Source organism: Mustela lutreola, chromosome 5, assembly GCF_030435805.1.
Source record: "Mustela lutreola isolate mMusLut2 chromosome 5, mMusLut2.pri, whole genome shotgun sequence".
Lineage (NCBI taxonomy): Eukaryota > Metazoa > Chordata > Mammalia > Carnivora > Mustelidae > Mustela > Mustela lutreola.
In genome coordinates, this window is record NC_081294.1 from 79,053,076 (window position 1) to 79,075,169 (window position 22,094).

Sequence of the window (22,094 nt, forward strand, 5' to 3'; positions counted from 1 at the left end):
TAAAAGTATGTTGGGGGGTGCCTGGGTGGCTCAGTGGGCTAAGCTGCTGCCTTCGGCTCGGGTCGTGATCCCAGGTCCTGGAATCGAGCCCTGCGTCAGGCTCTCTGCTCAGCGGGGAGCCTGCTTCCTCCTCTCTCTCTGCCTGCCTCTCTGCCTGCTTGTCATCTCTCTCTGTCAAATAAATATACAAATAATCTTAAAAAAAAGGTATGTTGGTTATTTTCCACATATTTGAGATTTACCCAAATTTTTTTAGTCATTGATTATTTTTTAAAAGATTTTATTTATTTATTTGACAGAGAGAGATCACAAGTAGGCAGAGGCAGGCAGAGAGAGAGAGGAGGAAGCAGGCTCCCCGCTGAGCAGAGAGCCCGATGAGGGACTCGATCCCAGGACCCTGAGATCATGACCTGAGCCGAAGGCAGCGGCTTAACCCACTGAGCCACCCAGGCGCCCCTAGTCATTGATTATTAATTCAATTTTTTTTGCAGTACAAAAGCATACTTTGTATTGTTTCTTTTTCTTTTAAATTTGTTAAAATTTGTTTTATGGCACAGGATATGGTCTGTCTTGGCTAATGTTCCTTGCATACCTGAAAACAGTTTTTATTGTTAGTGATTGTTGTGTTTAATAATTGTAAACTAGGTCTCGTTGGTTGATAGTGTTGTTGAGGCCTTGGTATCTTAACTTATGCTTTGTCTACTCGTTTTTTCACTCACTGACAGAGCAGAGTTGAAATTTCTAACTACAAATATGGATTTTTCTTTCTACCTTTAGCCATTCATCATACCAATTTTTGTATCATATATTTATAATATATATATTGTTTCATATATTAAGTTGTATTTAGAAAGTACATGTACTTCCTTTTTAAATTTTCATTTTAAAATCATTATAGATACACTGAAAGTTGTTAAAAACAAAACAGAAAGGTCCCACGTATCCATCACCAGCTTCTCCCCAATAATAAGATCTTACATAAATGTAGTATAAGATCAAAATCAGGAAATTGACATTGCTACAATCCAAAGATCTCACCTTACTCAAATTTCAACAGTTTATACATGCACTCACTTGTGTGTATGACTAGTGCTGTACAACTTTATCATCTGCATAGATTTGTATAAACCTCACCATAGTTAAATACAGAACTATTTCATCACCACAAAAAACTTCCTCTTATGGCCCTAGACCCTGGCAACCACCTATCTGTCCACCATTGCTATAGTTTTGTCATTTTGGAAAAGTTGTATGTATGGTACCCTACACTTCATAATATTTCATTATGGCCATTTTTTTTTTCATTCAGCATAATGCTCTTGAGATCCATCAGAGTTGTTGTTGGTATCAAGAATTTGTTCCTTTTTGGGGCCCCTGGCTGGCTCATTCAGTTAAGCATCTGTCTTCAGCTCAGGTCATGATCTCAGGGTTGGGGGATTGAGCCCTGCATTTGGCTCCCTGCTCAGTGGGGAGTCTGTTTCTCTCTCTCCTGCTCCTCATGCTTGTGTGAGGACTCTCTCACTCTCTGTTAAGTAAATAAAATCGTTTTAAAAAAGATTTAATTACTTATAAATAAATAAAATATTTTAAAAAGAGGGGTTTTTTATTACTGAAAGTAGTATTTTATTTTATGAATATATAAGAGTTAGTTTAGCCATTCACCTCTTGGAAGACTTTTGGGTTGCTTCTGATTTGGGACTATTATACATAAAGTTGCTGTGAACATCATGTAGAAGTTTCTGTGATTTAAATTTACATTTTTCTGGCATATATATCCAGGAATATAATTTCTGTATCATATGGCAAGTGTGTTTTTATTTTTATAAGAAACTACCAAACTTTTCCAAAGGACTCTATCATTTTGTATTCTCAGCAGCAGTTTATGAGAGATCCAGTTTTTCCATATTCTCACCAGTATTTGATACTGTCATGATTTCTTATTTCACCTATTCTAATAGTTCTATGATAACTCGTTTTTGTTTTAATTTGCAGTTCTGTAATGACTAATGATGTTGAATGTACTTTCACATGCTTATTTGCCATTCATATACCTCTTTCAGTGAGAGAAATTTAGTGTTTTGCCCATTTTCTAAATGGATTTTTAATTACTTTCGCATTTTGAGAGTTCTTTATATATTTTAGGCAGGTGTCCTTTGTCGGACACGTAGTTTGGAAATACTGTCTTTAGTCTGCCGTTTGTCTTTTTTTAAAGATTTTCTGTATTTATTTGACAGAGAGGGATCACAAGTAGGCAGAGAGGCAGGCAGAGAGAGAGAGAGAGAGAGGAGGAAGCAGGCTCCCTGCCGAGCAGAGAGCCCTATGTGGAACTCAATCCTAGGACCCTGAGATCCTGACCTGAGCTGAAGCTCACAGAGGCTTAACCCACCGAGCCACCCAGGCACCCTGCCATTTTTATTTTTATCCTCTGTACACGATATTCTTAAAAGCTTTTAATTTTCAGTGAAGTACAATTTATGAATTTTTTCTTTTATGGATCATGGTTTGGAATCATATCTAAGAACTGTCCACATGCCCTAAATCCTGAAGATTTTTCTCCTCTATCTTCTAAAAGTTTTTTTGCTTTAAGTTTTATGTTGGCATCTGTGGTTCATTTTGAGTTAATTTTTCTATAAGGTGTAGGGATTAGGTTGAGAATCAATTTTTTGTCTATGGATGACCAGTGGTTTCAGTACCATTTGTTGAAAAAGGCTAACCTTCCTCTGCTGAATTATATTTGTACCTTTGTCAAAAATCAGTTAGCAAACAAAGCTGTGGGAAAGGGTGTATTGGAGATTTGAGGAAAATACTTTTGTATTCTACAGGGCATGGAAATATGTAGGAGTTGGTGCCAGTCATGGTGAGACCATAAGAGGAGGAAGTTTGCCTTAGCATGAAGTTATACCATGACGAATACAATTTTTTTTGAGGGAGGGGGAGAGTCGGAGGGAGAGAGAGAGTCTTAGGCATGTTGTATTTTTCTCCTTTTGTGTGTTTGTGCTATTGTCTCCTCACATTTTACTTCTGCAATATTTTTAGCCTCACATTATGTTGTTATTTTTGCTTTAAACAATCAATTATCTTTTAAAGAGACTAGAAGGTGAGAAGTTTTTCATATATAACCTATGTATTTATAATTTCTGTCACTTTACATAGATCTAGGTTTCCATCTGGTGTCATTTTCCTTCAGACTGAAGAACATCCTTTAATGTTTCTTGCAGTACAGATCTTCTGGTTACATTGTTTTTTGTTTGAAAAAAATATTATTTTACCTTCATTGTTGAAAGGTACTTTTGCTGGATATAGAATTCTAGACTTATATACTCTTTTCTTTCAGTTCTTTGAAGTTGTTACTCCTCGCTGTTCTGCCCTGTGTTGTTTCTAATGAGAATTTTATAGTCTTTCTTTTTTGTTCCTCGGTATTTAATGTTTCTTTTCCTCTTACTGTTTCTGAATTTTTCTCTTTATCTATGAAACTTGACTATGATGGACCATAGTGCATTTTTCTTGATATTTATCCTTCTTGGGCCTTGTTGAGTGTCTTGAGTTTGTGGATCTAAAAGTATAGTAAGTTTTTAGAAAGTCTTTAGAAAGTTTTGAGCTATATTCAAATATTATTACATGCACATACACAATTATGGAGCTCCAGTTTTACTTATGTTAGACAAATTGATATTTTCCCACATTTCTTCTCTGTGTGTTTCTGGATAGTTTCTGTTACTATGTTTTCAAGTTGAGTGATCTTCTTTAGTGTCTAGGCTGCTGTTAAAACTACTGAAGTTTTCATTTCATATATGTTCTTTTTCATTTCTAGAAATTCCGTTTCATTCTTTCCTTCCTCTCATTGTCTCCATGTTTTCCTTTAAATCCTTGAGAGTATTTACAATAGATGTTTTAAAGTCATTGTCTGCTAATTTAATTACCTTTGTTATTTCTTGCGATGATTTTCTCCCTGGTTTTAAGTCACAATTTGCTGATTACTTGCATGCCTAGTAATGTTTTCATTGGGTGGTCGATATTGTAAATGCTACATTGTTGCATGTTTGGGGTTTGTTGTCTTTCTTTTAAAAGTATTGAAATTAGTTTGGGAAGGCAGTTATTTGCTGATTTGGTTGATCTTTTTATGACTTGTTTTTAAATTTTGTTAGGACAGGTCTTTAGAAAACTTTGCATTGGACTAATTAGTGCTGCTACTAAGTTGTGATCTTTTTTTGGCTGTTCATAATGATTTTTATATTCTGGCTAAATGGAACCCAAATATTTACCATCCCTGTGTGAGCTTCAGAATTCTTTAGCTTATAGCTCCCTTGTTCTTTGTTCAGCTTCTGGAGAGTTATCAGTCTATATGTGCTCAACTAGAGACTTGGGATCGTTATCCAGACTTCTGGAATTCTTTACGTATTTCCATTCTCTGTTCCACAAATTCTAGCTGCTTCGGTCTCCCCAAACTCCTCGTTTCTACTCCTGAATTCAGCAAGATCACTTTTTTGTTCTTGGGTGTCTCCTTTTTTGCCCCATAGTCTGAAAATTACCTCCAGGCAAAATACTAGAGATCCTAGAACTCACCTTATTTGTTTCCCTTCTCTTGGTCTCACACTCCTTTTAAACCAGTGTTTAAGAGTATTTTCCACATATTTTCATCAGTGTTCAAGGTTGCTTATAATGGTACGGTTCCTTCCACTTGAGCAGAAGTAAAAGTTATCCCTTTGCTTTTTGTACTAACATTGTGTCCTATGAATCATTGTATATTAATTTATAGAGATGTTTATTTTTTATAGCTTTCTAAAACTCTATTATATCATAGTTTATTCAGTCAATCTATAGTTTGACATTTGGGTAGTTTCTAATCTTTTTGCAATAATAAATAATGCTGTAATGAATAATCTGGTACATAGGTATTTTCATAATTTTTGAGGTGTGTCTTAAGCATATATTCCTAAAAATGTAGTTACTTACACCATAGACAAAGATAAACTCGAAATGGATAAAAGACCTCAACATGAGGTAGGAATCCTTCGGAATCCTAGAGGAGAACATAGGCAGTAACCTCTTCGACACTGGCCACAGCAACTTCTTTCAAGATATATCTCCAAAGGCAAAGGAAACAAAAAGTGAAAATGAATTTTTGGGACTTCATTAAGATAAAAACTTCTGCACAGCAAAGGAAACAGTCAAAAAAACAAAGAGGCAACCCACAGAATGGGAGAAGATATTCACAAATGACAATACAGACAAAGGGCTGATATCCAGAATCTATAAAGAACTCCTCAAACTCAACACACACAAAACAGATAATCATGTCAAAAAATGGGCAGAAGACATGAGCAGACACTTCTCCAGTGAAGACATACAAATGGCTAACAGACATGATGAAAAAATGTGCATTATCATTAGCTATCAGGGAGATTCAAATCAAAACCACATTGAGATACCACCTGACACCAGTTAGAATGGCCAAAATTAACAAGACCATAAACAACATGTGTTGGAGTGAATGTAGAGAAAGGGGAACCTTCTTACACTGTTGGTGGGAATGCAAGTTGGTGCAGCCACTTTGGAAAACAGTGTGGAGATTCCTTAAGAAATTAAAAATAGAGTTTCCCTGTGACCCTGCAATTGCACTACTGGGTACTTACTCCAAAGATACAGATGTAGTGAAAAGAAGGGCCATCTGTACCCCAATGTTCATAGCAGCAATGGACACAGTCACCAAACTGTGGAAAGAACCAAAATGCCCTTCAATGGATGAATGGATAAGGAAGATATGGTCCATATACCTGATCAAGTAGTATGCCTCCATCAGAAAGGATGAATACCCAACTTTTGTATCAACGTGGATGGGACTGGAAGAGTTTATGCTGAGTGAAATAAGTCAAGCAGAGAGAGTCAATTATATGGTTTCACTTATTTGTGGAGCATAAGACATAACATGGAGGACATGGGGAGATGGAGAAGAGAAGGGAGTTGGGGGAAACTGGAGCAGGAGACAAACCATGAGAGACTGTAGACTCTGACAAACAATCTGAGGATTTTGGAGGGGTAGGGGGTGGGAGGTTGGGTGAGCCTGGCGGTAGTATTATGGAGGGCACATATTGCATGGAGTACTGGGTGTGGTGCATAAACAAATGAATTCTGGAACACTGAAAAGAAATTTTTAAAATAAATTTAAAAATTTTTAAAAGTGTGATTACTAAGTCATAGGGCAAATGCATATATAGGTTTGTTAGATATAACTGTTTCCCTCCATATAAATTGTACTGTTTTACATTCCTACCAGTAGATGAGAAAGCTTATTTTCCCAGAGCCTCCTCTATAGAGTATGTTGTCAAGATTTTTAATTTTTGCTAATGTGATTATTTTAAAAAATTGAAAATAGTTTTTTTCAAAGATTTTATTTATTTATTTTACAGACAGAGATCACAAGCAGGCAGAGAGGCAGGCAGAGAGAGAGAGGGAGAATCAGGCTCCCCCGCCGAGCAGAGAGCCTGATGCAGGGCTTGATCCCAGGATCCTGAAGGCAGAGACTCTAACCCACTGAGCCACCCAGGTGCCCCTCAAAATAGTTTTGATTAGAGCTTCTCTCACTGTGATTAAATTTAAAGATCTTTTCACATATTTGAGCCTGTTTGTATCTTCTTAAAAATTGTTCATGTCTTATGTTCATTTTACTGTATGATTTTTTAGTGTCTTGACCTAAAATTTAAAAAAAGTTATTCATTTATTTAGAGATATTAAGTCATTGCCCAAGATGTAAGTTACAAATATTTTTTCTCAGTATATCATTTGTCTTTCAGCTTTGTTTAGAGTGTTTTTTGCAGTTCAATCTTTTTTCTTTATGTTTTTATGTAATCAAATTAATATTTTTTTTCTTATATTACATTTAGGTTTTGAGTCATGCTTAGAAAGCCTTGCCCCACACTGAGGTTACAGAAATATTCATCAGTTTTCTTCTAGTTCTTATATGATTTTTTTTTTTTACATTTGGATCCTTAATCTGTATGGGTTTTATTCTTCTGTGTGCTGAGGTATGGATCTAATTTTATATTCCCCCCCCCCCGTCCAGTTGTCTCAGTACTGTTCATTAAAAACTTAATCTTTGTCTCAGTGATTTAAGATAGCATCATTATATTGATAGAAGGCTTAAAGATCAGAAAGTTACACTTTCTTCTCACTCAAACTTATCAACATATTATGAAGTGCATTATTTGATTAAAAAATAAATAATTTAACCAGACATGGTTATTCATTTGGTGAGAACTGATAATTTAGATAAAAATATAATAGTATGCTGGGGGAAATTGAACAAATTTAATCTAAGGAGAATTTAGATCTCTTGGAAGATTTTCAAGTGGGAAATTAGTATTTTTCAGGTAGTATCCTGGCATATTTGAGTTTCTGATTTAATAAATAGTAAGAGAGTACTAATGTGATCAGGACTAGATGAGAATATCATTCAAATAGGTGAAGAGGTAAACATCTTTTTTCTTAAAATTTTGATCTTTATTTTTTTTTTTAAGATTTTATTTGTTTATTTGACAGAGATGACAAGTAGGCAGAGAGGCAGGTAGCGGGGTGGGGGAAGCATGCTCACTGCTGAGCAGAGAGCCTGATGTGGGGCTTGACCCCAGGACCTCAGGATCATGACCAGTGCTGAAGGCAGAGGCTTAGCCCACTGAGCCACCCAGGTGCCCCAAACTTTTGATCTTCAAAATCACTGATTTGTTTCAAAATATTTTTTAAATATTTATTTATTTTAGAGAGAGAGAGGATACACATATGCAAGAGCAGGAGAAAGAGGAGGGTTGGAGGGAGAGGGAGGGAGAAAGAATCTTAAACAGACTCTGCTGAACACAGAGCCCAACGCAGGGCTCAGTCTCATGACCCTGAGATCAAGACCTGATGCAAAACCAAAAGTCAGACACTCAGCTCAACTGACTGAGCCACCCAGGTGCCCCTGTAGTTTCAAAATATTTTTTAAGTTTAAATTCAGTTAATTAGTATATATTGTATTAGTTTCAGAGGTGGAATTCAGTGATTCGTCTGTTGTATAAAACACTCAGTGCTCATTCCATCAAGTGCCCTCCTAATGCCCATCACCCAGTTACCCATCCTCCTACCCACCTCCCCTTCAGCAACCCTCAGTTTCTTATAGTTAAGAATCTCTCTCTTTTTTTTAAAAAAGATTTTATTTATTTATGTGACAGACAGAGATCACAAGTAGGCAGAGACACAGGCAGAGAGGAGGCAGAGAGGAGAAAGCAGGCCCCCTGCTGAGCAGAGAGCCTGATGTGGGTGGGGCTCGATCCCAGGACCCTGAGATCATGACCTGAGCCGAAGGCAGAGGATTAACCCACTGAGCCACCCAGGCGCCCCTAGTTAAGAATCTCTTATGTTTTGTCTCCCTCTCTGATTTCATCTTACTTAATTTTCCCCTCCCTTCTCCTATAATCCTCTATTTTGTTTCTTATTGATGAGGTAATTTCTTCTGTTCTGAGGGGAGAGGGAATGGGTATAAAACTTATTTTTAAGATTCATAGGTCTTTTCTTTTTTTTTAAGATTTTATTTATTTTTTTTGACAGAGAGATCACAAGTAGGCAGAGAGACAAGCAGAGAGAGAGGAGAAAGCAAGCTCCCTGCTGAGCAGAGAGCCTGATGCGGGGCTCGATCCCAGGACCCTGGGATCACGACCTGAGCCAAAGGCAGAGGCCTTAACCCACTGAGCCACCCAGGCACCCCATTCATAGGTCTTTTCAAATAGATCTTTTTCCCAAAAAAAAGTATGCAAGATATTTTTTCATGTAAATATTAAGACTAAACTCTAAACTTCAAATCCTTGAATCTCCCACCAGTGTAAAAATTGTGGTATATGTTTGATTAATCTCTTGTTCATCTGTTTTTATATTAGTTCTCCTTAAATGATCTCTTAATTTGACCTTGGAATATTTCTCAAATAGGCAAATTAGGTTAATTGGAAGATTAATAGATGATATTTTGGGCTTTAAAGAGGTAATACATATACTTTTTCCTTGAATGTAATAATATAACAGTACCATGAGCAGGATTTTCTGATATTACTGGATACCCTGAGAATAAATAATTTTATGATATAGTCCCCTAATATATGAAAATGATATTAGGACATATTTTTGGAGAGGTTCCTCTGTGCCAGCAAGGACAGCTTCATGAGCATGTGATCTGTACAGTCACATGGGTCCCCTTTCTTAGAAGGGCCCTGAATTTGGGCTAATGCCCTGCTATTATTATCTTGAAATTCTTAATTTTTAAACAAGAAGCCCCCTATTTTTATTGGCCATACAAATTGGGTAGCCAGTCATAAGATAACATTTGACTCAGGAAGTGGCAGTAGAGAGGGAAAGTAATTGATAGATTCAAAATACATATTGGAGGTAGTAAGCATTCGCATGTACTGGGAATTAATTGAATGTGGAAATGTAGAAAAAGATGTTAAGAATGACTTGGGAATTTTTTTTAAAGATTTTATTTGTAAGTAATCTCTAAGCTTGGTGTGGGTGCTCGAACTCAAAACCCGGATTCAAGAGTTGCATGTTCTACTGACAGAGCCAGCCAGGCACGGTGGACTTGGGAGTTTTAACTCAGTGGTTGCCTTAGGCTGGGGTTAGGAGCAAGGATTGACAGCAGACAGGATTACGGGACTTTTGGGATGATGGAATATAGTAAAACTGGATTATGGTGTTGGTTGCATAAATATAAATTTACTAAAAATGCTTGATTGTCTAGGTGAACTCTGTGGTGAGTATAAAGCTGTTAAAAAATAACAGATTGAGATGCTTGGTTAAATCAAAGGGTGCAATAATTATTCTCATTTTAAAAATAAAGAAAATGAAAGAGAAGTTAAAAATAAACTTTATGGTTACATAGCTACTAAGTGTAATACTCAGTACGGGAGCTCACGTCTTTCTGACCCTAAGGCTTCACGCTGGACACCTGTAACACATTTACTCTCTATGTCAAAATTGTCTTTGCTATATCTCATTGATGAGAGGCTCTCTTGAAATTACAGAACAGAGGGGTGCCTGGGTGGCTCAGTGGGTTAAAGCCTCTGCCTTCAGCTCGGGTCATGGTTTCAGGGTCCTGGGATCGAGCCCCATATCAGGGTCTCTGCTCAGCAGGGAGCCTGCTTCCTCCATCTCTCTCTGCCTGCCTCTCTGCCTCCTTGTGATCTCTCTGTCAAATAAATAAATAAAATCTTTAAAGGAAAAAAAAGAAATTACAGAACAGAAAGGAAAGTCTCTATCTTCATAGAGACCGAAAAATTGTGCTGTTCCTGTAACACTGGTGTTTCCATTTCCTCCCACTTCCCTCACAGTGTAAGTTGTATTACCACACCTCCTTTGCCTCTTTAGCAAACTGTATTTTTCAAATCATTAGGTTAAGGAATAGTTTCATTAGGTCCACTGGTAGCTTGAAAGAGTGACCGTATCTTCCAAAATTCTTACACATAGGGAAAATGGAAACATATAATTGACTCTATATAATCCTTAGTGCATTTTATGATTACTAGGCCATTGGCACAAAGATTGCTATATTAATAATCATTAAATGTAGAGAGATGTTGGTCAAAGGGTACAAACTTACAGTTACAAAATGAATACATTTTAGGACTCTAATGTGCAGTATGTTGACTGTAGTTAACAGTACTGTAGGATATACTTGAAATTTGCTGAGAGACTGTATCTTAATTGTTCTCACCACACATATGTGCATGCACACACACATACATGCATATTGGTAACTAACAGACGTGATGGATGTGTTAACTATGTTGTAATTATTTTATAGTATAGTAAATCATCATGTTTATACCTTTAATTTTTACAATTTTATTTGCCAATTATACTTTTTTAAAAATTTTACTTATTTATTAGAGAGAGGAGAGAGAACATGAATGGGAGTGGGGCAGAGGGACAGGGAGAATCAGACTCTCCTGCTCATTAGGGAGCTCAACACAGGGCTTTATCTCAGGACCCTGGGATCACGACCTGAGCCGAGGGCAGGCATTTAATGACTGAACTACCCAGGCTCCCTGATCTAATTAAAATTTTAAGATGATCAAAGGTGCCTGGGTGGCTCAGTAGCTTAGTGTCCAACTCTTGGTTTCAGCTCAGGTCATGACCTTGGGGTTGAGGGATAAAGCCCCGAGTTGGGCTCCATGTTCAGCACAGAATTTGCTTGAGATTCTCTCCCTTTGTACCTCCCCCTGCTTGTGTAGTATCTCTCAATAAATAAAATATTTAAAAAAATTTTTTAAAGAAATCATTGTGGCTACTATGGAAAATGGATCCAAGAGGGTGCTGCTGGCTTATGAAGATGTCTTAAGAAAACTATGGGAAAACCATCTCAGCTTTTAGAAGCTAGTTTTCAAAAGCCATGTTGTAATTAAGTGATGGTGAATGGAAAATAAAAAGATTGATAAATCATTATTTTTGAATAAACCATGGATCAGTATTTCTCAAACCCTAATATTCATTCAAATCACACAGATATTTTGTTAAATCAGTATCTCATCAGGAGGTACAAAGTAGAGGATTTCTGCATTTCTAACAAGCTGCTAGGTGATGCCTAATGCCATTGGTTCTTGGCTCACACTTTGAGTAGCAAGTGACTAGGCTATATTCTATATTCTAAATATACTCTATAGAATATTTTCAGTGTTTAAATACCCACCAGCCTTCTCAGTGGTCTGATCTGTTGTCAAACAGTATTTAAAACTAGGGGGTTTCAGGGCGCCTGGGTGGCTCAGTGGGTTAAAGCCTCTGCTTTTGGCTCAGGTCATGATCCCAGGGTCCTGTGATCAAGCCCCCCACATCATCAGACTCTCTGCTCGGCAGGGAGCCTGCTTCCCTACCTCTCCCTCTGCCTGTCTCTCTGCCTGCTTGTGATCTCTGTCTTTCAAATAAATAAATAAAATCTTAAAAAAATTAAAACTATGGGGTTTACATCCTCGCCAACATTTGTTGTTCCCTGTCTTGTTAATTTTAGCCATTTTGACTGGTGTAAGGTGGTATCTCATTGTGGTTTTGATTTGTATTTCCCTGATGGCAGGTGATGTAGAACATTTTTTCATGTGACTGTTGGCCATTTGGCTGTCTTCTTTGGAGAAGTGTCTGCTCATGTCCAGTTCATGTGCAGCTCTCTCTTCAGGCTAACTGCTCTAACATCTGGACAGTATACTTGAGCTTTAATAAACTTTCCCACTTGTGTCACTCATAAGAAAAAAACCTAGGGGATTTAAAATGAAGTATTGAGGACATGGAGAAACAGGTCCAAAAGGGATTTTCATCTCTTCAGTAAATATCCTCTTTATGCTTACATACTTATCTACTTATTTAACCTGTTTGACTATCTCTCTGCTTCAGAGTTCATTTACACTCCAGAAAGTACTGTATGCAGTCAAAGTGATGTCCAAGACAAGTATACAGAAATAGTTGAGGCTCTGAAACTTTATGTCTCATATTTAATAGGGTGATTTGCATCAGTAATTGAGGCTTACTCTATGCCAGGCATTTTACCTGCCTGGCATTTTATAAGATAAGGAAACCAGAAGCCCTGTGAAGATAGTTTCTTGCCCAAGGTGTACAACTTAGCCAGTTTATTTCATACCTGATTGTCTAATTCATTATCCCAATCATTACCATTTTGTTTGTTTCTTGAATTATAATCTTAAATGCAGAAAACCTGAGGATCTTTCTTCTATGGGTTAAAGGCTTTGTATTCTCTAAAGACTATGGGGCTTTGCTGCATTTCTCAGTCATGTTATAAAGGTGATAAATAGGCCTGGATTTTTCTGTTTTGGAGGGGGGAGGGATATTATCCTTTTTTAGCAATGCATCTTCTCTTTGCAGCATATGAACACAAGATCTTGGGAAATGGATTGACAGTGTAAAAGGAAGTATATGAGATTATGCCTTATGATTGAGGTTATGTTGGGAAAGATGGGGTAAGGAAATGTCACATTGCTCTCTGGTTCTTAAGAAATGAGAGCTGGGGCGCCTGGGAGGCTCAGTGGGTTAAGCCTCTGTGAGCTTCGGCTCAGGTCATGATCTCAGGGTCCTGGGATTGAGCCCCGCATCGGGCTCTCTGCTCAGCAGGAAGCCTGCTTCCTCCTCTCTCTCTCTCTCTGCCTGTCTCTCTGCCTACTTGTGATCTCTGTCTGTAGGATAAATAAATAAAATCTTTAAAAAAAAAAAAAAAGAAACGAGAGCTAAAGAACAACACCAGTTTTAAAAGAAACCTGAATTTTAAATTTCATAAAACACAGTTAAACCAGAGTGTGGCTCCTGTTGATTTACTCTACTGAGGAAGTAATAAAATTGTACATTCTCATTTGGTAAGAGATAAAGCTGAAATTATTCACATTTCCACGGAAATGCTAAATGCCCCCTTACATGTAGAGTCCAGCTGGATAGGATTTACTCAGCCCTCCAACAAACCAGTTTTGTGTTTTTCCAGGCAGTGTTGTATGGTTCTCAGTTTGGTTTGATTCTCCCTTCTTGTGATTACTAAAGACAGTGATTAAAATATACAATAGGCTTTGGTTTGGTTTGAAAACTTGCAGAACAGCCAGCTTCATCGCTGTGCAGTTGGCTTTCCAGGCTAAGGTGGGTTTCCGAGGTACAGATAACTGCCAAGGCGCTTTGGCCCTAAACTCTGGAAAGATGCCAAAGGAAAGTGAAGTTCCTGTCTGTAGTGTTTGTCCCGCTCAGAGAGCCCGGCGCTAGCGCATTCTTCGTGCAGTTATTGGCTGGGACTCTGCGTGCCGCTGTCGGCCAATGAAGACGCTGGAGATCGGGCCCGGCCCGTCCCCTCTCGGACGGAGCCCCGGGATGAGGCAGAGACTGAACAGCCGGCGAGCAAATCAGCGGCATCCAGAAAGCCATGTCTGACTCCGCGCCCAGCGCTCAAGCGCTAACCCGCTGAAAGTTTCTCAGCGAAATTGCCGGAAAAATCTGGACCCCGCTAAGGAGAACTGCCTTTGAGTGAGATGGTCCCAGAGGCCTGGAGGAGTGGACTGGTAAGCACCGGGAGAGTGGTGGGAGTTTTGTTTCTGCTTGGTGCTTTGCACAAGGCTTCTGCCGTGGTTCGCTATGAGATCCTGGAGGAAAGAGAGAGAGGTTTTGCGGTGGGCAACGTGGTCACGGACCTTGGCTTGGATCTCGGCAGCCTTTCAGCCCGAAGGCTGCGGGTGTTGTCCGGGACTAGCCGAAGGTTCTTTGAGGTGAATCGGGAGTCAGGAGAGATGTTCGTGAATGACCGCCTGGATAGAGAGGAGCTTTGTGGGACACTGCCCTCCTGCACCGTAACTCTGGAGCTGGTAGTGGAAACCCCACTAGAGCTGTTCAGCGCAGAGGTGGTGATCCAGGATATCAACGACAACAATCCCTCTTTCCCTACCCGGGAAATGAAATTGGAGATTAGCGAGGCCGTGGCGCCAGGCACGCGCTTCCCGCTGGAGAGCGCGCACGATCCCGATGTAGGAAGCAACTCTTTACAAACCTATGAGCTGAGCCTTAATGAGTACTTTGCGCTTCGCGTTCAGACGCGGGAGGACAGCACCAAGTACGCGGAGCTGGTGCTGGAGCGCGCCCTTGATTGGGAGCGAGAGCCAAGTCTCCAGCTGGTGCTGACGGCTTTGGATGGAGGAACTCCAGCTCGTTCGGCCACCCTTCCCATTCGCATCACGGTGCTGGACGCGAATGACAATGCACCCACCTTCAATCAGTCTTTGTACCGTGCGCGTGTCCTGGAGGATGCACCCCCTGGCACTCTCGTTGTGCAAGTTCATGCAACTGATCTGGATGAAGGCCCCAATGGTGAAATCATTTACGCTTTTGGCAGCCACAACCGTGCCAGTATGCGAGATCTCTTCTCCTTAGATCCTGTTACTGGGGTGTTGACAATCAAGGGTCGCCTGGACTTCGAAGACACAAAACTCCACGAGATTTACATACAGGCCAAAGACAAAGGTGCCACTCCGGAAGGAGCACATTGCAAAGTTTTGGTAGAGGTTCTGGACGTGAATGACAATGCCCCAGAGATCACAGTCACCTCCGTATACAGCCCAGTCCCTGAGGATGCTCCTCTTGGAACTGTCATTGCTTTGCTCAGCGTGATCGATCTGGATGCTGGGGAGAATGGATTGGTGACTTGTGAGATTCCTCCAGGTCTCCCATTCAGCCTAACTTCTTCCCTCAAGAATTACTTTACTTTGAAAACCAGTGCAGCCCTGGATCGTGAGACTGTCCCAGAATACAACCTCAGCATCACTGCTCAAGACTCGGGAGTCCCTTCCCTCTCAGCTCTTACAGTTGTGCAAGTACAAGTCTCTGATATCAACGACAACCCTCCACAGTCTTCCCAGTCCTCCTATGATGTTTATGTTGAGGAAAATAACATCCCTGGGGTTCCAATACTAAATCTAAGTGTCTGGGACCCAGATGCCCCACAGAATTCTCACCTTTCCTTCTTCCTCTTGGAGCAAGGAGCTGAAACTGGGCTAGTGGGCCGCTATTTCACAATAAATCGTGACAGTGGCATCGTGTCTTCCTTAGTGTCCCTGGATTATGAAGATCGGCGAGAGTTCGAAATAACAGCTCATGTCAGTGATGGGGGCATTCCGGTCCTGACCACCAACATCAGCGTCAATATATTTGTTACTGACCGTAATGACAATGCCCCACAGGTCTTATACCCTCGGCCTGGCAGGAGCTCAGTGGAGATGCTACCCAGAGCTACCGCTCCTGGCCATGTGGTCACACGGGTGGTAGGCTGGGACCCTGATGCAGGGCACAATGCCTGGCTCTCCTACAGCCTTTTGGGGGCCTCCAACCAGAGCCTTTTTGCTGTGGGGCTTCACACAGGTCAAGTCAGCACTTCACGTGCTGTCCAAGACACAGATGTGCCCAGGCAGACTCTTATGGTCTTGATCAAAGACAATGGGGAGCCATCACTGTCTACCACAGCAACCCTGACTGTGTCAGTAACTGAGGATTCTCCTGAAGCCCGGGCTGAGTTCCCCTCTGGCTCTGCCCCTCGGGAGCAGAATAAAAATCTCACCTTTTATCTACTCCTCTCTCTAATCCTGGTTTCTGTGGGGTTCGCAGTCACAGTACTGGGAATGATTATATTCAAAGTTTACAAGTGGAAGCAGTCCAGGGACCTCTACCGAGCCCCAGTGAGCTCCCTGTACAGAACACCAGGGTCCTCTCTGCATGCAGACGCTGTGCGGGGCGGCCTGATGCCACCGCACCTTTACCATCAGGTGTACCTCACCACCGACTCACGCCGCAGCGACCTGCTGCTGAAGAAAACTGGTGCTGCCAGCCCACTGGCCAGCCGCCAGAACACGCTGCGGAGCTGTGATCCAGTGTTCTATAGGCAAGTGTTGGGCGCAGAGAGCTCCCCTCCTGGACAGGTAAGGGTTAGCATCCCAGAACGATATTAATACTTTTTGATGCCTACACCAGGTTCAGGAAGGAATGGAGTGTTTTTTGAATGATGAGCATGATTTCCTAATGATACATCCATATTTTCACCTTGCCCTGCCTAGATCAAGCATCATGCCTTTGTGAAAGGGATGGCCTGACTAGAGCGTGGTTTGTGAACCCACACAATGTGGATTTGATTGACTCATGTGTGGCCCCAATTCCCACACTCAGCACTCACTTGCCATCACAACTAACCAGTCTTGCTAAGGGGGCATTAAATTATAAGCCAAGATCTCAGCACTCAGAACTTAGCTTGGTGTCATTTGCATTAAGAACAAGCTGCTAGGGCGCCTGGGTGGCTCAGTGGGTTAAGCCGCTGCCTTCAGCTCAGGTCATGATCTCAGGGTCCTGGGATAAAGTCCCGCATCAGGCTCTCTGCTCGGCAGGGAGCCTGCTTCCTCCTCTCTCTCTGCCTGCCTCTCTGCCTACTTGTGATCTCTCTCTGTCAAATAAATAAATAAAATCTTCAAAAAAAAAAAAAAAAGAACAAGCTGCTTGATATCTCTAACCAGTGGCAGATGCTTGGAATATAGCAAATATTCCATTTGTCCATCTTTCATTTGATTGCTGCATCTTCATTAAAACTAATGATGTACTGATAATGTTCCTTTTTTTCTTTAAGATTATTTATTTATTTATTTATTTTATTTATTTGACAGAGATCACTAGTAGGCAGAGAGAGGGGGGAAGCAGGCTCCCCGCTGAGCAGAGAGCCTGATGCAGGGTCCTGGGATCATGACCTGAGCCAAAGGCAGATGCTTAACCCTCTGAGCCATCGAGGCACCCCTGATAATGTTCCTTTGCCTACACAGATCCTGGACCTTGTTCTCAGCTGATTTTCTATGAAAGAAAGAAAATTCTAGGCATCCTTCAAGTTTTAATTCAAGTACACTGCTGGAAATAATGTGTATATTACTTACAAAATATTTTAGTGGCATAGTAGTAATGCATGTGTATTATAGAAAATTTAGAAAATAGAGAAAAATATGGAGAAATAATTGTAACTAACATGAATCCCCAAATTTAAAGATGTAGCGACCATAATTATAGAAGTAAAAGTAATCATTTACCTTATAAATAAATCCAGACAATCCAAAAGAACATATGGTACAAATTGAAAGTTCTTTTGTACCCCCAGGGTTATTCCCTTCCAGCATTATTTTTCTTAAGTATGCACACAATGTAAGAGGTAGGGAATTTATAACTTGAGAAAGGTAAAGATTTTATTTATTCAGGCTGGTATACAGGTAACTATGAGGCTTTTGTCTTGTAGTGAAGCCTATACACACTTCCAGTTGTAGGAGAACCACTTATTTTATGATCAATAAAGTATATTAGTATACTAATAAGTATATTATTGTTACTAACCCTTGGATTTGTCAGTTAGACAGATGAGGCTTCACTACTTATCACCTGTGAGTCCTTGGCCAAGATAGTCTCAGAGCCTGGTGTATCCTAAGTGTTAAAAAATTCTGTTATTATTATTATCATATTTATTCTTTACCCACCCCAATCTTTTTTTTTTAAGATTTTATTCATTTGAGAGAGAGAGATCACAAGTAGGCAGAGAGGCAGGCAGAGAGAGAGGGGAAAGCAGGCTCCCTGCTGAGCATAGAGCTCTATTCGGGGCTTGATGCAGGGTTCGATCCCAGGACCCTGGGATCATGACCAAGCCAAAGGCAGAGGCTTAACCCACTGAGCCACCCAGTCGCCCCTACCCACCCCCAATCTTAAACACACCTTGGAAATGAGAAAATCTGGAGGCAGCCAAAAATGACATAGTAGAGACATAAATGGAAAGGCGCTAAGGAAAGATGACAGCTGTCAGACTTGGTTGCATACCAGCATTACCTGGGGACCCCTTAAAAATTCTGAAGCCTGAGCCACACCCAAGCCAAATAAAGCACAGTGTTTGGGGGTGAGACACAGGGATCAGTATTTTTTGAAGGTCCCCAAGTGATTTTTTGAAGATCCCAAGTGATTGTAATGTACAGACTAGTTTGAAAACTACTGCTCTAAAATCTATCAGTCTATCAATTAACACATTTATGAAGCCAGGTGTTATTTTGGTGTTCATAGAACCAGACTTACTGGGCCAGGCTGAACTTAGAAAATTCTGTTAGTTCCAGCCTTAAAATATTCTATAGAATAGCTCTATAAACTTGTTGAATTGCTGTGTTGTACACATGAAACTAATGTAACAGTGTGTGTCAAGTATACCCAAATACAGAAATAATTGTGTTTTAAAAATACATATGTATTTGGAATAGCTCTAGAGGAGCAATGTAGGGAAGACAAAAGAGGATGCTTTAGTAATCTAAAGAGAAAATCTTCCTAAACCACTAGCATCTGGCCAGCTGTTCTTAAAAAGTCTAGAGCTGGTCAGTATGGAACTGAGGTATGCAACCTCTTTGAGGGATGACAGAAATATTCTATGATTAGATTGTGGTGATGGTTGTATCCTTTTAACATATGTGAATATACTTAAAAACCATCAAATTGTGGATTTTATTTTTTAAAGATTTTATTTATTTATTTGACAGACAGAGATCACAAGTAGGCAGAGAGGCAGGCAGAGAGAGAGGAGGAAGCAGGCTCCCTGCTGAGCAGAGAGCCTGATGCAGGGCTCGATCCCAGGACCCTGGGATCATGACCTGAGCCAAAGGCAGAGGCTTTAACCCACTGGGCCACCCAGGTGCCCCAAATTGTGGATTTTAAATGAATGAATTGTATAAAATATTCATGGTGGGTTGTTGGTGGTGCCATTCACCTGTGCTAGTGAATCCCACCCCAAACACCTCATAGGTCAGACTGATTGAAACCTTCTGATTGATACCTCCATTACTCCTATGTGAGGAGGTTTAGCTGTTTTATGGTAAAAGAACACAGAAAGCCAGATCCCTCTGTTTGAGACCAGAATGTAGGTTTTTGGCTTCACCATAGTCAAAAGGATATTCCTGAGGATGACAGGTTTGGTTAAAAATCTGGAGAGGATAAGAAATCGGTGTTTTGCTGGTGGTTTTTGCAGCCTGTGGTGACCTAGGTGAGGATTCAGATGAGTTAAGAAATCTTATGTCCAGATCAGGCTGGATTTGTCTCTCTGTGCTCCGATGTGTCACTAGGATTATAGTTTGCAGGTAACTACAGTGTGGGATGATCTGTGTTTCTGTGTGTGAGAAGTGGTAGCCAGGCTCCCGGGAGGGTCTAGATCAGGGTGGGAGTAAAGTGAATCCAGTCTCCAGCTCCAAGAGGCCCCATGGCACCAAGTGAAAAGCTTGGTCATTTGAAACTGTCTCTCTTGGTAATTAACAAATCAAGCATGCCACGGTGTCAAATAAAGGGGATTTGTAGGCACAGTGCTGTTAGTGGCTGATCTCAGTCATTCAAGGAAACTATTAAATCTGTGAACATTAGCATTCTGCCAGGTAATGAGATCTAGTCCTTAGCGCCTCACAGGCACACTGATTCTTTACTGATTTGGAACCTCTCCCTCTACCTTGCTTCATCTCCTTCTATACTGTCCTTGAAATCAATGAATGGTAATTCTAGCTAGTGTCTGAATAAGAGAGATTCGGTTTCTGCTGCACCTCCTGTTACAACAAAAACGTGCACTGCATAAATTTAATTGGCTACATTAATGTGTAATTCTTTCTGCAAAGAGATGGATATGTTTCTGAATAATCTGCAGAGGGGCAGAGTTTTGAGTCTATGGCCCTGCTTCTAATTAGTTGTTGCTCTAATACATCAGACTGAGGCAGAAACTACCCATTTAGAATATTGGTGGATGACAACACGGGCTTGAACAAAGTGACCAGTCTCAAATGGCTACTTCTCTCTGGGCTGCAGGTTGCTAGGGCTCTGGCTCTCTGTCCCCCACTCCCCGCCTCCCCGCTGAAAAGGGGCGGGGGAAGTTGGTGTGTTGGTAGGGGGGAAAGAACATCTATACATGTTGTCTGTCTCTCCTGGAGATAATAAACCTATAGAAAGATAATAAACCTATAGAAAGAAATGCTGTGGAGTGGGAGGAAGGCGAAAAGATAGGTGGTTTTTGTTTTGGGGTTTTTTTTTTTTCCTCCAGTGCTGCGACGCATTAACCCTGCTGCTATTGGGATGTTCTCGGCTCAGCCTATTGGCTGAGCCCAAGAGCTGCCTTCTGCCAATCGGGTGGCGGAAGGCAGACAAATCTACCCCGCCACCAGCAAAAAAACGGCGCGTAACCCTTGCGGCGCCGGCCCAGCCGCGCTAGAGCTGGCGCCACGAAAGAGAGATAGGTGTCTCCAGCTGCTGTTGCCGTTTGGGGCGGGTCGGCTTCTTCTGCTTCTCAGGACCAGGTAGAGGACTATTGGGAAGCAGCAATGCTCCGCAAGGTGGGAAGCTGGGTAGAAATCTGCTGGGGGGCTACCCTTTTGTTCCTCATTTGCCACCTGGGTTACGTTTGTGGGCAGATCCGCTACCCGGTCCCAGAGGAGTCACAGGAGGGGACTTTTGTAGGGAATGTCGCCCAAGATTTCCTGCTGGATACAGAGAGTCTGTCAGCTCGTAGGCTGCAGGTTGCTGGAGAGGTGAACCAAAGACACTTCCGTGTGGATTTGGACAGCGGAGCCCTGCTCATCAAGAATCCAATTGATCGGGAGGCACTGTGTGGACTCAGTGCCAGCTGCATCGTGCCCCTGGAGTTTGTAACCGAAGGGCCTTTGGAAATGTACCGAGCGGAGGTAGAAATTGTGGATGTGAATGATCACGCCCCCCGATTTCCTCGGCAGCAGCTGGACTTGGAAATTGGGGAGGCAGCTCCTCCAGGACAGCGTTTCCCCTTGGAAAAGGCTCAGGACGCAGATGTGGGAAGCAATTCTATCAGCAGCTATAGACTAAGCTCCAATGAACACTTTGCACTTGATGTCAAGAAGCGCAGCGATGGCAGCCTGGTCCCAGAGCTGCTCCTAGAGAAGCCTTTGGATCGGGAGAAGCAATCAGACTACCGCCTGGTGCTGACTGCTGTGGATGGAGGGAACCCCCCGAGATCTGGCACCGCAGAGCTCCGAGTATCTGTGCTGGACGTGAATGACAACGCCCCAGCCTTCCAGCAATCCAGCTATAGGATTAGCGTGTTGGAGAGTGCCCCAGCCGGCATGCTGCTCATCCAGCTCAATGCCTCTGACCCAGACTTGGGTCCCAGTGGTAACGTCACCTTTTCTTTCAGTGGTCACACCCCTGATCGTGTGAGAAACCTCTTTAGCCTTCACCCAACTACTGGAAAGCTTACCCTTCAGGGGCCCCTAGACTTTGAGAGCGAGAATTACTATGAATTTGATATTCGGGCTCGCGATGGGGGTTCTCCAGCCATGGAGCAACATTGCAGCCTTCGGGTGGATCTCCTAGATGTAAATGACAATGCCCCACACATCACAGTGACCTCGGAGCTTGGGACTCTTCCAGAGAGCGCAGAACCTGGCACTGTAGTGGCACTCATCAGTGTGCAGGACCCTGACTCAGGGTCGAATGGAGATGTGAGCCTCCGTATTCCTGACCACCTGCCATTTGCCCTCAAGTCTGCCTTCAGGAACCAGTTC

General features: G+C 41.5%; 1 protein-coding gene across 21 annotated transcripts in view; it reads left to right on the forward strand.

The window, feature by feature from the left end:
- Positions 1-22,094, forward strand: part of LOC131832177 (protocadherin gamma-C5) — a 183,059-nt gene that overhangs the window by 138,235 nt on the left and 22,730 nt on the right. Inside the window, exon 1 of one of the 21 annotated variants that reach the window (XM_059174869.1) lies at positions 13,856-14,051. The exons of 18 other annotated variants lie outside the window; for them this stretch is intronic. In XM_059174869.1, coding sequence (XP_059030852.1) covers positions 14,022-14,051 — 30 coding nt within the window. In that variant the 5' untranslated portion in view covers positions 13,856-14,021. Of the gene's footprint in view, positions 1-13,855; positions 14,052-14,141; positions 16,452-20,773; positions 20,892-22,094 lie in introns of those variants that run through there. 2 more of the 21 variants (XM_059174864.1, XM_059174870.1) reach the window with 2 other exon arrangements.